Here is a 17,252-nt window from a genome sequence, read left to right on the forward strand (position 1 = left end):
TATAAGAACTGCTAGTTCTGCTCAGACTGGAATATTAAGATCGGTTTCTGGTCATGTGAATAGTCATTTTAATCTTTTCATCACTTTTTTGGATGACCTACTTCACTTGTTATAGCAGCGTCTCCCTGCAACATCTTTGTGAATAACTATTTCACTGCACCCAGAGTTATACTGCACACTGGGCAGAGAGAGACTAAAAATGTGATCAATACGTCTCCAGCTGTTTTCAGCCGGTACAATTCACAAAAGGTGGGTCATTAATATTCAAGTCCACGCCAAGTAATGGGTAACAGCTTGAGTCTAAGAGTCCAATATTAAAACAGAGGACAGAGGAGACACATTGTACACCTATGCTTTTAATATAATAACTTCACCACTGTTTGAACCATGTGATGACCATTTTCAACAAAGGATGTCTGCTGTGCATTTAATGTTTTACAGACTTTTAATTTACTTTGTGTACTTATTCTATTTGCAATGACAGGAAGTTTATGATGGTGCCCTATTTACAGTAAAGCTCATTTATTGAGCAGTGTGATTCATCAACACGTCATGAAAGGCTACATGACATGAATGCAATTAAAAGTCCCCAACCAGTCCCGCCACCTCACCTTCCCATGTTCACCCAATGTCTAAAACATAATGTAGCAACTGCCCTCTAAGATGTCTCGCCCTACATGTGCCTTAATTACTATTCATCTTAGCCCGGCAGTTGATTGTTCATATTCCTTTTATTAGTTCTGCTCAGTTCATAGAGAAACCATCCCTCACTGTGGCTGCCTGCTGAAGATTATTCACAGAATGACTTTCAAATAAAGGGCGGCTGCGCTCTGACGTATTCACTGGGACAAATCTCTGTAGTCGTACCTTGCCACATGATTAACAACGGGAGCGAAGTTGGTGGGTCCATACAGCTGAACCGTCTTAAGGCTTTGATGGTAAGCTTCAAGAATCCCCTCCATACCGTTACAGTACGGGTTCTCAACGTTCCCATTCTGAAGAAAACAACAAAACACGAAAGGTACATAAACTACAAAAATGGCAGTCAGAATGAAAAACACAATAAATCTTTACATTATGATTTATCAAAAGTGCTTTAAATTGTACCAAAAGGAGTTAGACCTTAAATAACAGATTTGATTTGATTGGCCAGTTCAGGCCAGCAGAAACAAGTTATGAACACTGACATATTATCACCTCGATATGGTGAACTTGTTAGCAAACAGTTGCTTATTTACACATCAAGCAGTTACAGAGCAACACTGTCAGACATTTACAGTCAAAAATGTTTCATTTCATTTCAACATCTGCCATCTCCTGAGGGAAATAATGTCACTCTATCAGCTAAGTGCTCTGCTGTGTTCACCAGCTCGAATCGAACTGTGTCTATCTCCCGTTACGTGGTGCGCAGGATGGACCAAAAGCAGTACCATTGCAGACTGGTGAACTTAACAATGAGCTGAGACTTTAAAGCTGTGTAAGGCTGACTTGAGCTGCAAAGTTGGCTTCTGTCAGTAAATGGTTTCAAACAAATTCCTCACACTGTGATTAAATTCATTGTAAAACTATAAACTACTGCATAGTAACTTTAAGTTAAGGAGTAACTAGTCCACGAGTGTTGAGCTGCCTTTCATAACCTGCCCGCAACAGCAATTTAGCAGAAAGAGACGACTCATGTTAGTACAAAACCACATGAAGTCGTACCTTTTACCATAAAACACACTGGACAAAAATAGAACACAAGTAATAACTATTTACTTAAATGCAGATTCCAAATAAATAATTCAATAACATATATATATGCTCAAAATAATTTGGTGAATCAGCATTGCCTCTCTCTTTACTCTTCCTTGTTGCAATGTTTTTTTCCTGGAACTGATCAGCAGGTGTTTGGGCCTGCCGCTCTCATCCTGCTGAGGAGACAACCGGGAAGAGAAACAATATACGAGTTCTAAACTATCAGTGCTAATTTAAGTTTATTTTTTTCTACACAGGCAGGATGACCGGCTCCCCTCTGCTTCTTAAGTCAACCTCTGCAAAATCACACCATAAAATAATGCTCGAAAGTAAATAAAGAATAGAAAAATAAAAACACAAGAGCAGATATTTATTCAACATGCATTATGTGTTATGTGTCATACCCATGGATTAATACCACTGCACCATGTACAGATAATAGAAATCATTGTCTCCATTACAAACTGGGTTTATCTTTTATTGTTGAATATTAGTTTACCTGGAGGTGGCTAAATGCTTTTCTCACACACCCAGTGCAGCAGTGATGCAGCAGCTGGGTGCGTTCTCAAGTATCACAGATGTTTATTCTCCGTGACAGATACAGTGTGCAGTTGAGGGCTGAATGATATTTTGAAAAAAAAAAAAAAACACTATTTTTTTCCGCCAGAGGTGAGCTTGTTAAACTTTGTTTCAAATATTAGCTTCTTTCGCTTCAAGGCAAAGTTCTACCCAAATATATACATTATAACAAATATCTCACCCGGGACTGTAACTTTACTTTTCAACCTACTTTCATAACTACAGCATGAAAGCGTGAGCCTTCAATTATATGGTAAGATAAATCTTAATTTGCAAATCTTAATGGAAACGTGGAGTGATGCGGACGTTACCCTGTAGACACACTCCTCATTAGGCTGTACTATGCAGCAGGCAGAGCACATTAGCTGGCTGAGAGAAGCTAAATCGATTTAAGAATCCTTCAGCCTTACAGAACATAATTTGCACTATAAAAGGTGAATGGATTTCATTCTGAATTATGCATATCAGAGGTGTTGCTGCATTTATCTCAAAATGCGCACATCAAAACAGCACACCCATACATGCAGGGAAAATAAGCACACAAGTATGCAGTCTGGAAGATAAGATCCACTGGGCGGCTCAAAATCATCCTCACATGAATTTACATAAACTCAATTACAACCTCACTGGCCAAAATAATCCCATAGTTTACTCACCAGAGGAAACTCATGGGAAACCCTCCCATCAGGGGGCAGCTTAGCACCGAATCCCAGGGCTGGGAACATCTTATCACTGTCATAGTCCTGGATGATCTCTCCAACCGCCTTCAGGGCCATGGCGTAGGCATTCATCTGGTAGGGGTTCATGTAGTGTAGTGAAGTGGACTGCGATGGATTTCCTTTCAAGACAAGAGAAGTGGGAGTCAATGATGCAAACCGTGGCACTGAGAGCGAACTCACAGCTGCACCAGGAGAAACGAGAAACTAAATTGGATGTTTTCAATCATAGGTGTGATTCGGTGAGGCTACCTGCCTCATCAGCAACACCAGAACTCTGCAACGTTACAGTAGCTGCTGCATGAGAGTAACAGAGCATATCAGTGTTTTCTGTTGTATGTTTTTAATGTTAGTGAAATTTTGAACTCCAAAACTGGATGCTGTTGTATATGTTTGCTGATTGACTATATGGACAAAACCTCTCAACAGATCTATGCTGCACCCTCATTGCAGGAAGGAGCGCTACCGCAGCTCGTTTGTTCCGACGGCCGTCAGACTTTTCAATACCACAATAAAATAATGTTGCACTGGTCATCTTATTCCACAGCACCTGTTACTTTACAGTCATCATTCCAAACTGTATTTATTTTTATTTTATTTCATTTGTTTTTGTGTATATAGTGTGTGTGTGTGTGTGTGTGTGTGTGTGTGTGTGTGTGTGTGTGTGTGTGTGTGTGTATTTTTATTCAATGCTCTTATTTTATTTTATTTGTTTTCTAAAATAATTATTTTTTTATCTATCTTATTTCCTATATCTCATAAGTATTTGTAAATTTGTTCATATTGTGTGCACTTTTTTGGTCTTTCTCTATGCTGCTGTGACAAGTACATTTCCCCACTGTGGGATTAATAAAGTCAAAATCTAAATCTAAATCTAAATCACCTTGCATGTCCTGCAGGATCTTATGCCATCATGTCAGATGGATACAGTAAAAGCAGTGTGCATTAACAGCACTATATCCAATACAGTTGGATTTAATTACATTGAACAAGTGAATTTGGCTGAGATGAGGCGTCTGTGTTTGCTTGATTAACCGGCACTTGCAGGCTATGAAGCGAGAAGTCAGGTATATCAGCGCTTTCAGGAATATCCAATGTTCCCATTCACATTCATGAATCAGTAACTCGTAATAACATCAACTGTGACGTGACATGAATGCGGTATTAGGGTTGCATGCCACCATAATGCTGCACTGATTTGTTTCAGAGTTAGAGGATGTACTTAGCGGGGGGTGACAAAGAGCATAGAGGTAGATGTTAATGTTATTTTTTCTTCCCATTTATCTAATTTCAATTATCATTGTTAATAGATTGTATTTTTTTGCACATATACATTTTTACACCTGTATGTGGGTACACCCGATCATCTTGTGTAATTATGAATGACTTGTTTGTATCGTCAACATACATTACTTGATTTCAAACTTTGCAAAATTTGATTTACAATGAAGTTTGCTGTCTTCTCTCCTCTCTGTCTGTCCAAAACCACCCCTGATAATGTTCTGTGAACACTTCAACAAAAATACTTTAACAGTAAAGAGGAGAGATGATCACAAGCAGGAACGAAGCTCTAGCCCATCTTTGACTTGTGGAAAATGCCTCAGTCAAACATGGGAAGACAAATGGAAGCAGAGCGGGGAAGTGGTAGTTGAAACACTCACCATTTGATGCAGTGAAATCAATGGCCACTGTGAAGTGAATCTGAGTCCTGAAACAGATGAATACAGGAAAGGATGTTGTTAACAAAAGAGAGGCAGGAAAACTCAACACTGCAGTTTAATGCAGCTCTCCCTGGTTACAGCGAGCTCCCTGCTCCATCTCTCACATCTGAGAAAAAGGTGTGACAAAACTAAACCCCAGTGTTGATCATGCAATCGCATTGCCTATTTTCCCTGCTGCTTCTTCACAACTTCTGGGAGTCAAGCAACGCAGGATCTAATCAGGCTTTTTTACTTTAATTTATAAAGCGAAGAGATACGTACAGTGCATCCATTGCTCATGGTCAAACTGAATCCATAGAACTGTTTTGATCTTTAAATAAATGTCTTACTCAAAGATTTAACAGCACAGTGGCAGGACCACAAACACATCGCACAATATCTAGAGAACTGATAATGGCACAGTTATTTCCCAAATGGTTTCCACAAACACAATGAGTTGGTGCAGCTGGCTTAGTGATTAACAGCACACCCCGAGGAGAGATATGAACCAGTCATAAAAATAAAATAACCCAAATCCCTCAGTCGTTGAGTAGTTACCATGGTTTTTTTTTCCAAGAAATGTGTACATTTACATGAACATATAGCCATTACAGCGACCGTACTCTTCTTTCTCACTGTGTTATTGTTTTTGTTCAGCTTGGTTGCTGTTGTATGAACAATAGGAAAAATATGTGAGATCTGCTATTCCCTGCATCAAGGCTGAAATGGCAGCCATATAACGTTTTCAAAAACTACCAGAGATTTTTTTTTATTCATGAACCCGTAATGACAGCCAAAACCTTGAAAGCAAACTAAACATGGCCTAACCAGTCTCTGCTGCATTCGCCTGCCTCCCAAGAGAGACAAATGAAGAGTGAATCTTAGATCAAAGTGTGTCCTCTTTCATTGTGATTAACACTGATTGCCTCTTCCTGACTTCACCTCCATTCAGAAATTCCCACAAGCACAGTATCAGAGATAATGGCGGCGTCCTCCTGGGGAGACTCTGACCTCAGCTTATTAATCAGCATTGAGCCGGACTACTCGGACGACAAAGTGGAATTTATACTGCGGCATGTGGCCTCAATTTGAAAGTCTCTCCTGATTTCTGCAGCTAGTTTTGAATATTTAGCTCGAGAAGCAAGGTGGTGAGTAAGAGTTAGGGCTGAGTGCAGGACAGTAGAAACGGACACAGGGGAACTGTCAGTTAAACTGCTGATGTGCATCCTTGGACATTAACGGCTGAACTCTGCTGTAAATTTAACATGATCCATCTTTTTTTTTTTACCGGGATGTTTACAGGGATAAGTACACAGCATTGACCAGTGTCACATTCATAACAGCCTATTGCTGTGTTTTCTCAATCAATCAGTCAATTAATTAATTAACAACTGTGATAATCATCTGTTTTCTTTCCAAGTAAAGAGTTTTTGATCCTGTGTGCTGACACTATGACTTTATGACATCCAAGAACAATTATTGTTTGACTTTTCATAAACCTTCATAAATCTTTATTTTAATGATCTAATCCTAACCATAAAACCACAATGTTTTATTTTCCATAGCTACTATTTCTCCCAAACATTAACCACCAGCTGACAGGTATGAAGGTAATGCTGGCAGTAGATAAAAAAACAACAACAACAACATTCATTTAACAAAATCTGGTGGTTGATGTACCTGCCCGGTGATTGTGATGGTGGTGGTGAAGTCAGCTTTCTACCAGAAATTTGTGTTGCATGATTGTATATCATTATATATTATATCTAAGCATGGAAAATATTAGCCTTGTGAGAACCAGAGCCCAATTTCTATTTGGGTCTAGGCACCCTCCATAGCGAATCGTTTGCAGTTGTTCCATCCTGCTTGGCCTCCAGTTAATTTAAACCAATCAGCATTAGCCGAAGCCGGCCGACACTCTGCCAACAAAAAAAACACTTTGGTGAACAAAGCATTTTTTCCTGAGTACAGCATATTTAAAAAATTGTTTTAATGAACACCAGCAACTTGACGAGGTGCTGAGCGTGTATTCTGCACTGAACGCTTAATGTGCAGCGATTTTTTTTTTTTTTTTCGGTCAATGACAGTTAGAAAAATGTTGGCACTGCGCTCGTCACTGTCACCAATCATCCAATCACAGTGAAGGAGGGGCGGTATAGATACGGTTAACCACACATACTGCTTGCCGATTGGTCCTCCCTTCAGAGTGGCAGTGCAAACGATAATAGGAGTCGAGTTTCCAGACGGTTATCACAGCGAAGAAAACTGAAGCTGTAAGAAAGAGTCGGCGCAGCCAGGCTAGTAAAATATACATTCTAGAAAAAAAAACATAAAGCATCTATAAAATAATGACTTTTCTTCTTTATTTGGGTTGGGGTTAGGATTCAGGTTGCTAATGGTTAAAATGAATTACTTAGCATCCCACGCTCCCTTTCTGTACAGTAGTTTTCCATGAGGGTTCACTGGTTGAACAAATTCAGAAGTCAGGGGATTCCCAGTGATGCCACTGTCTATTAGAGAAAACTACTGAAACAAACAGAGCATGGACACACGGAGCTCTCTTGGGATCCGTTTTTGCTGGAGTCTGTCTGTGGCTTGCTGCAGGAAGAGTAACATCTATGAATACACATACACTACTCTGCAAAGCAAAAGTTTTAAGCACTAAAAGTAAAGTGAGGATGTTTTCAAAACAATGCCACAAATAGTTTTTATCTTTAAAATAATTAAACCAAATCAGGTGAATAATTGGTGTGACTCCTGTTTGCTTTTGGTTTCAATAATTGTGTGTTTTTATTTAACTTATGCGGCCCAGTGGGGATTTGTTTAAGAGATTAGCCCAAATTGTTTTGAGACTAAGAAATCAATTTAGATTCACGTTGACTGATGCTGCAGAATTGCCTGTTTTGTAAGTCCCATTGTAAACAACCAGTAGCTGGTCTGGAGATGCTATTTTTTATCCATACTAGCAGGTCATTTTTCAGTCATTTTAAATTTTTAGACTCTTCTTTGAGTGATGTATTGCACAACGGACAAATTAATGTGCGATCATCATTTCCTACATTCGGCCAGCAGTTAATAAATCTGACACCGGCCTTTAAATAGCCTGATACAATCTGATTCAGTACAAATCCTTCAGAACAACCAGTTCAATAATTCCCTTACAGTGTCCTTTAATATCACCACTCAGTGTCACCTCTCAGATTTGTTCTGTTTAAGTGACAGCTCTCCAACCAGTTTCTGCATCACCTTGAATTACTGCAACAGTTTAGAATAGGTACACATGTAACGGTGCCATGTTGACTTTCCATTTCCAGTAAGACAAACACCATATGGCAAGAGTCTTTGTAATGTAAAATGTCTGCGGTCTTGGCAATCTGGAGAGGGTGAGATATTGTATGTAACGCACCCAGTTACAATCTCATTAGTGTGTGCTGGGAATTGGACGACACGTATATCATGGAGCAATGTAGGTAGATACATACAAGGGTGTAGGTCTGGATTCAGTAACGTGGGGACACAGTTAAGACATCAGTTGTTACTTTATTGCCCGTAGCTAAAATGAATGTAGTCTAATTGTGCTATACCGATGGAAAATTTTACAACTTTGTCCCTTTATATCAATTATTCTAAGCTAAATTACAGAAATACCTTTATGTATAATGCAAGACAGTCGACCAGACCACAAACTGCCTCCTCCAACACGTCCATAAAGGTGAATCAACACCTCACAGAAGGGTAAAGAGAGGAACAGATTTGTTATCTGTAGGCCTGAATAAAAATGCAAGACTAGCAAGACTCAGAAGAAAGAAAATGACAGTTGCGGTGATTACCTGGACAAAACTGAACACAACTGTGTCATACATAAATTAAAAGTGAAGTGTTCTGCCTCTGCTTCCAAGAAAAAGCAAAGACGAAAAGGACCAACGGTGGGCCAGTGTCAGAACAAAACCCCAGCAGCACAAAACCTAGCAGGCCAACACACAATATCTGAAATCATTTAACATCAATGCCATCTCTCTTCTGTTGTTTTGCAGAGCTGAACAAACAACAAACCATAATGCGTGCAGTAAACAAGCTTGCAGAAGAGTGACTTTCACAGCTAAGAAATACCTCCCTATTTTCAAAATCACTGACTATCAAAGGGTAGCAAAAAGATGAAGCGAAGAAAATGGTGTGTTCCTGTTGAAGTGCCATTTTTCAGTCTGACCACAAAACAAACCTAAATAATAAAAATGATAATCTGTTTCTCCTATTTCAGGATAACAGGATATTTTGGGATGAAACCATTAAACTTTAATAAGATCTCCACACAATAAAGGCTCCACATGAGCTATTACACGGCCGATCTCACTGCAGATTTAATTTAAAAAGAAACATTTCAACGTGATGAAAAGAATATAAATCTTTCATTAGCCTCTATGAATCAGAACAGTATGTGGCTCTTGGACTTTAATTACCTCTATTTGACTATATCTCTGCCCCAGTTGAAGGTTCAAGAAAATTAATGAAAAAACAATTCACTGTGTAACCAGTCAGGATGCAATGGTGGCTCTGGAAAAGAAATTGCTTTCTCCCTCCGCTTCAGAGACCATCTAAAATGCATTGTGTTAGTTATCACCTGTTGGAAAGGGAGCAGTAAAGCAAACACACATGAAAGGAGGGAAATCAATAGCAGAGATCTAAAATATCAAATTTGGGTCTAAGATCAGATTCATACAGCCTGCTGCTCATACACCCAGCTCCTAGTCACATTTCTCATCATCTGTCTGAATGACAGTGTTGGCTGACATTCAAGCTCAATCTTTTTATACATTTGCATGAGTTGGAGAAAAGTCATCTCTTTCACCCAGCAAGTACAGATGCCAAATCAAAACCAAGCAATCCACAGGACAAACACTGCCTCTGTTCAGTGCCAGAAGTCATGAATTTCATCTTTTGTTCTTGCACATTGGGGATGCACGAAGTTTAAACTAAAGTAGAAGTAAATCTGAATCAGATTCAAGAAATTATTTTTGGAAAGTAAACATCTGCTGAGGACACGAACAGACTGCAGGGTATTGTTCAGTCTGCTGACAGGGTGATTGGCTGCCGTCCCACCAAGACCTGCAGGCCTTAAGGACACTGAGGCGAGGCCCGTGGGGAAGGATCATGTCCAACCCCTCTCAGACTAGACTTTTCAAATCACTCCCCTCCGGCAAGAGACCGAGGTCTTTATTGACCAAAACTTTACACCACAAGAATCGTTTCTTCCTGACTGCAGCTGGTCTCATCAACGAACATCTGAGATCCTCACTGACATATAATCTATCCCACTCATACACTCTATACATCATCTTAATGTGAAATCTATATTCTTTTATTGCACATCTCTGAACTCATCTAACACAGCGCATTACATTAACCCTATCATTAGTATTCTTTGTGTTGTTACACTTGCGTTGGGTTTTTGATTGTTCTGCACGACTACACAAAGATAAATTCCATGTATGTGAAAACGTATTAATCTGATTGTGATTAATGATGAGAAACCATCCTGCAAAAAACAGGGTATGGTCAAAACAATAGCATTCAAAACTGTAAAAAAAATGTTTAGGAATATCTGTTGAAAATGTTCAATATCTGTACTTGTTTTCTCATTTAGAAAACATCTTATCTTTCTAACTTGGCAACATCGTGGGCTGCTTGTTCCCTATGTAGCGAATTTAAACAGCAAACATTATATAATTGGTGGAAACACATTTATCTTCATTGGTCCAAGCATAGCAACCATTAAATGTTTGACTGTCCCAGAGGGGCAAAACCTTCGTTGCTAATGAGCGTTTGTAAGTGTATCTCCATCTTGGTTTAAAGGTTGAGGTTACAGGGGAGTGGTATAGTTATATATTTTATAATGTGGCTGCTTTGAAACCCTTTCAGATACTTACTAATCATACATCTAAATCCAAGCTAACTTGATGAATGTTCAGCAGAGAATAAGCTCCAAATGCAAATACTGAAGGTTTTCTGGTATAATTGACCAAATGAGCAGCTACTGTTCCTGAAGTGTCTTCAGTCTGGTGTGTCATTCTCCATGGTTACAGTTCATCTTTCCCATCGTGGATAAGCAGCTCGCTCACTGTTTCTTCACTCCACTGCCAGTGCAATCTTGTTTATTTTCTTCATCAGTCTGTCTGCAATCTGCTCCAAGCTGACAATCTGTTAAATGCAGTGTATTTAATTTTCCTTTTCTTATTTTATAAATTAGGTAATTTATGACCGGGGAGATTTTACATAGTGAAATCACAGTCAGGTGGGAAAGTAAGGCCTTTTTGAATCATTCTAGCACATACTTGATTCTCTTTGATACAAGCCAACAGATACCCAACACTACAAGGAAAATATACTTTTTCAATAATTTAAATCAACAAAAATATTTATAGATGTCATAATCTTCTGTGGCCTCAGAAGCTTGTATTGCCCTCTTCAGTATAAATCATTTAATGTTGTTCATAACTGTTCATTACTCTCTCACATTGTCTTGCTGAAATGTTTGACCACTTTTCATGCAAAATTGCTTCAGTTGCAAGATGTTTCAGAGTTTTTTTGCATTTACAGACAGTTTCAAATTCCCCCACAATGGGATTGAAATATTTGACCAGGCCAATTCATAATGGTCTATTTCTTCTTTTCGAGCCATTCCTTGGTGGATTTGAGGGTGTGCTTCGGGATCATTATCCTGTTGAAAGGTCCACTCTCAGTTCAACTTCAATTTCTAGACAGATGGCCTCACATTATCTTCAAGAACTCTTTGATATGATGCAGAATCTGGGTGAATCAATGAGTTGAGTCCCTCAGGCAGCAAAGCTACCGCCAACCAAAACATTTCCACTGCCTCAGCTGGTGTGAGAAGTTATCTTTGGTGTTTGCCAAACATGTCTACTGTCACTGTGGCCAAACAATTCAATCTTTGATTTGACTGTGCAGAGAACATTATTCCAAAAGGCCTGGTCTTTGCTGAAATGTTCATTGGCAAAATGTTCCTATCGCCTCTCCCGCAGGTCAAATTTGTGCTAATTTATCCGACTGGATACTCGTGCACTTTGACAGCAACAGTTACATGAGGTTCCTGCAGATTCAATGATGAAATATGGTGATTCTTGGATACATTTTTCATCTCTTGGGCTAAATTTGATGATCATCAGATGATTTTCAATGGAGATCTTTTTAAATCCCTTGTCAGACTCATAGACATCCACAATCTTTTTTCTAGAGGCCTTAGAGAGCTCTATAGATCTTGGCAGGATAACACCACACATTCAACACCAAAGGGAAAACCAGACCCTATAAATGTCAAAGTCTGAAGTCGTGATAAATTTCGGTGTAGTTAACTTTTCCGTGTGACTGATTTTTTTTTTTGGCTAGTGGAAATGACTACAAAAAAAATTTAAGTTTCAAAATGAATCAAGTGTTGCTTGTTCAAATGTGTTAAAAAATGTTTACAGTTTTCATGGGATATACTTAGTTTTTCACATGACTCTTAGCCTTGTCTTACTGTACATAGACATACAGTTTAATTCTTATGACTCCTGGTTTTTATCCCAAAAAAGGGCTGTATGTTTACTAAAACATTGACTCACACTGTATCAACCATTGTTCAGTGTCGTTGTCATTCAGTCAGACCGGGGGAAAAAAGGATGCTATGGGAGTCAGAAATATTGCAGAAAGACAGTATTTTAGTTTGTCAGTCTGTTAACATCCGCTAGTGAGAAACTAAAAGAAAGTAGGAATTAAAATATGAAAAAAAAAAAAAAAGTCATTGAATCATTGAATTTTATATTAAATACAGAGTTAATTTCTGGATCCATGTGGCCCCTCACATTTGAAAAGTGGGGGTGCTTTGGGTGCAGGGCCATTCATTAACACAATGAGTCAGAGTTAATGTAGCGTTAAATCCTTTACATGTAGAGGATTTACTTCAATGTATCATTCTCAAATTAATTTCGACAGCTCGCTCTAATGGCAGCCAGAATACATCTATGTTGGCTTATGTTCTGCTCTCTGCCTCCAGAAACGATTAAGCACAAAATCCAGAGAGACAATTTACAGACCAAAGTTAGAGAGCCTCAATCAAAACAGAAACCAAAAGTGTGAGATAGCGTTGACTTTCTGTACATGGAGAAGAAGATAGCACTGAAAATTACTGAATGTATCCGCATCCCCACCGCCCGTAACTGTCATGATGATATCTTGCATATTATATTTGTCTCTGTGGCTCCTTGGGAGAATTTTAATTCATGACGACTTCCATTGTTATGAGCACGGCTCAAAGAAAACAAAAAGGAGTCAATGACAACAGGAGACACTGAGGCTGCAGCAAGTCTTTCATTATGATATAAAAGACTCCAAGAGGCAAAAAGAAATCTGTATATGAATGCTGGAGATTTTCTTGCAGGATTTTCATTATTTTTTTTTTAAATGGTTTTAAAGTAAGTCTTTGTCATCAGCCTTTTTTAAGGCATGGCACTGGAAGCAAACAAAAGAGCTGATGAGCTTACGACATCTCTAAATGTCTGTGACAAAAAGATGAAGTAGCACTACATATTGCTTTACTCCCCTCACAGGGTCACATTACTTAATGGAGTAATCTCCATCTCATTTCTGTGTCAAACAGTTTCATGTGAAGATCACCACTTTTCATTTAGCATGATGGATAAAAAGCTGTTTCAAATTTCAAAGCGATAGCGTTATTAAGAGTTCAACAATCTGATTTTGGAGCACTGAATTTGAATAACAAAGAACAGCCCTTTTTAAAAACAGGCTCAGGTAAACATAATACGTGAAACCTTCAACCGTTTCAAAAGTGTCACTTTTTCTACTAATAATCATAATTAGAGCAAAGTCAAATTCATGTTAACACCTCGATCAGAATAAAGCTCTTTTACAATGAAATTCAACTTACTTAATATCAATCATTTAATCGTTGAAACATCTACAACAGAAACCCATACTTTTTCCAAACATATTCACTCACTTGGGTTGAGCCTTTTGCTTTAAATACCTAAAGTTTGCTATTGAAAAGAGGGCACATAAAACTTTAGTAAAGGCACACAGAGAGAAAGAGGAATTTTACTGCTTGAAACATTTTTAACTAAAAAAAGGTTGTCTTTTACTCAGCCCTTTGAGCACAATGTGCGGAGCCATCTGCAAGGGATTTGGGCAAGATTTTTGATCATGGCGTCTTTGATCAACAGGTTTGTGGTGGCGTTTTTCTCACAATATTTGGGTAACGTAGTTTTGCCAACTGAGGAAAAGCAGTCTATGATACTCTTTACTTTGTAATAGTTCTTCTGTAGGTGTTTTTCTTTTCTGTAAAGTCAGATGGTATATAAAAACAACACCCAATTAAATGGCAAAATGTGTGCTTAAAACATTTGCAGACAATTTAGGCCTGTTGTTTATCTTATTTTACTTTTTTGTCGAGTTTTATTCCTCTAGTGAAGCTCTAATGTAATACTAATTTGTGAATAGTGTACTATCTCTCACTTCTGGTTATAACTTTCCATTCTTTCAAATGTCATGTAGAAGTATGCCTGCAGCAAGTTAGAGACAAAGGAGTAGTTGGATATCATGCGTACAAGCCCCTTTATTGTCAGATCCAAGCAGTCTTTAGCAGATTTAGGTCACTGCGAACTTGGAAAATTGTAATTCTGGGTTTGTAAATATAAAATGGTGTTAAGTTGCAGCAACATTAAACATTAAACACAAGTAAAAAAAAAACACTAAAAAAAACAATTAACTAAAATTTGTGAGTAAATGGAGAATATCACTTTTTGATCTTGTGTTTTACTATTAGGAGCCTTATTGTTTTTCCCCCTTCCTACATTTGTCTGCAGTGTCTCAAGGACGAGTTAGAATAGTAAGTAGAAAAGGTAAGGAGGAAAACACTGTTATTTTGAGAGGGTGTCCTGTATGTGCCGGTACAGTATGTGTGTCCATGTGTGTGAGAGCAGCAGGACAGATCTGGGACACTCAGCCATCAGTAGCAAAGCAGCAGAAAACTAAAACCAGGGCAGCCACTGATCCACAGAGAAACATTTCCATATGACAGGTTGTCCGCTCTTAATTAAGCTCTCAGATCTTCTCTATATTTTATCAGTCATTCATATTCATTTACACTGTTGTTGTGGCTGTGGACATGACCGTCTCCTCTGTGGCCACACTCGTACTCATACGTGAAAAATTCAAGGCCACTCAATAACTGCAGCCAATAACACTGAAGAAAATGTGGATGGGTGCTTGTACTGCAATGAGCAGCAGGGGGACTGAGACCAGATGAGTCAGAGGAGCCGAGGTAATGCATTTAAAGGCACCGCATTAAATCTCACAGCACTGATTTTATACCTTATTTCCATGTATTAGTCAAAGCGGAGCTATATCTACAAAGCCTACAACACTGGGTAATGTTCTCCGTGTCACTTTAAAAAGTTTCAACTCCCACTATTGACTGATATTCTAATACAACAGTTATGTGAAGGTGAAACTAAAGACTACAGGAAGGTGTGTTTTTGTTCTTTCTCTCACTGCCACCAGGTGTGCAGGGTTTTCTTATCAATTAAACTTGTTTCCTAGCATACTGTAGACTCTCTTCCTCTAATTGGTGGCAAAAAGTTGAGATGAAGGCAAAAACTGGGGATCCAACCACTGTCCCCAGCCAGAGGCAAACCTCTAGCTTTGTTGTTAGTACTGTACTGGTCACTCGCCCACTGTGATGCCCCTCATCATCAAAACATGCCCACACTCAACTGGTGATACAGTAAAGTAAAAGGAGGCAGGGGTTGAGGATATTGCCACTCGCGAGTCAGCAGCACTTCTATCTATAACAATGAACACCAGCATAATAAACGAGATAATAAACGCGCCAAAGACTTTTTAACAGGGCTGTTTTTCTCAACGACTGCACAGATGAATTGTCGGTGTGTGAGAAAACAGGGAGCTTGAAACCACTTTATAGATAAACAGTCACAGCCAACCGGGACAAGAAAGCTGCTGGCAGCTGGAGTTATTACATAGATGCTAAAGAATAACAAGAGGTTGTGTTTGTGAGCCAGGCAGAAATGGTCCTTTTTTTAGTGGGTGGATTTTATTTGACGTTTATGCTAACAGTGAGATGCTGTGTTCACTTCAGATGAGCTGGATGGTGCTGGTAGGAAAGATTTCTATGTTAAACAAGTTTTCACATGATGAACGGTAAATGGTTATATGATTACTGCGTTGGTAATGTGAGGGCCAGTTAAAGTGAATATTGGTGATTGACTACCTACTTATTAAATGCAAAGTGGAAGATGTTAGTTTTGTTACAGGTTGTAAGTTGATATGTACACGATTTACAACTCAGAGACTTGTGATCATGATAATTTAAAGGAGCAGTGCGTAGGCTTAATGGGGTTCATTTGATAGAAATAGGAATCATTTTTAAATCTTGTTCATAATTATGTTTTTGTTGTTGTAAAATCAACTATAATAAATAATCATTGTGTTTTTGTTCCCTTAGATTGAGACCTTCATATCTACATAGGGAGTGGGTCATCTTCCATGAAGCTGCCATGTTGCACTGCCATATTTCAAAACCACACTGTCTCTAGAGAGGGCCTCTCACATTTTTCACAAATGTAGTTGCCGCCATAGATGCCTGGAGGGATGTTGAGGAGAGATCTGTTCAGTCAGTTGCAACCTGCAACCTCGCTGCTCGATGCCACTACATCCTACACACTGATCCTTTAATATGACATGAACATGGCATAAATAATCACCCTGGAGAACCTTAAATGTGGTGCATGCTGGGATATGCAGTATATTCATAATAACTGCTGCTCATTTTAAATGGACAGAGACCACAAGCATGACAGAGATTACTTTCACCAGCAGCTAAATTTATCCTTTACAGTGAGCCTGGGGTTATAAAAGGAGGCCTGTTTTCTAATTTTACTGTCAGGCTGCTTAGACTCCCTTTTTGTGACCAACTTTTTGTTAGCTTTTCACGTCATTCACCTGGGTTTGCAACAGCTGTGTGTTTATATATATAAAAATATATTTACATAAGTGCTAAATAATATCAAAGTAATTAAAGATCTTAGTTAGACATGTTAATGACATAAAAAAATATTACGCATGGAGCAATAATCTGGTTTGTGTTTGATATGGTGTTTCCCAATAAAAGTTGAATTACCTGCTTAAGAATTTATAAATCACATTTACTGTTGTTCTTTATTCATTAATACAAAATTAAAAACATAATTATGACAAGGCAAGTCATAATTGTAGCTATCCAGTTAAAGTACTGGATAGTTTCCTCCTTCATTGTTAAACTCATTAATACCCTCAGGTGCCAAACTGCACATGCTTCACTCTGCCCAATGAAACTGAAACATTAAGTGAAGTACCAATAGGCAAAACCCATTTCTGAGTAAAGGGGGACTAAACGATTTAATTATTTGTTGTTAAACTTTGTGTTGTTGCCCTAAAGAGCCTGGCACAAAGGTAA

At 38.5% G+C, this 17,252-nt stretch overlaps 1 protein-coding gene across 2 annotated transcripts in view; it reads right to left on the reverse strand.

The window, feature by feature from the left end:
- The window catches only part of cpne5a (copine Va), a 71,584-nt gene that overhangs the window by 9,857 nt on the left and 44,475 nt on the right, over positions 1-17,252 (reverse strand). For both annotated transcript variants that reach the window (XM_069140706.1, XM_069140705.1), the window contains 3 exons: positions 4,694-4,740; positions 2,973-3,154; positions 868-995 (listed from right to left, as the gene is read on the reverse strand). In XM_069140706.1, coding sequence (XP_068996807.1) covers positions 868-995; positions 2,973-3,154; positions 4,694-4,740 — 357 coding nt within the window. The remainder of the gene's footprint in view (positions 1-867; positions 996-2,972; positions 3,155-4,693; positions 4,741-17,252) is intronic.

Source organism: Embiotoca jacksoni, unplaced genomic scaffold (genome assembly GCF_022577435.1).
Source record: "Embiotoca jacksoni isolate LCO1_2020_lvr unplaced genomic scaffold, fEmbJac1.0.p SCAF_9, whole genome shotgun sequence".
Taxonomy (NCBI): Eukaryota; Metazoa; Chordata; class Actinopteri; family Embiotocidae; genus Embiotoca; species Embiotoca jacksoni.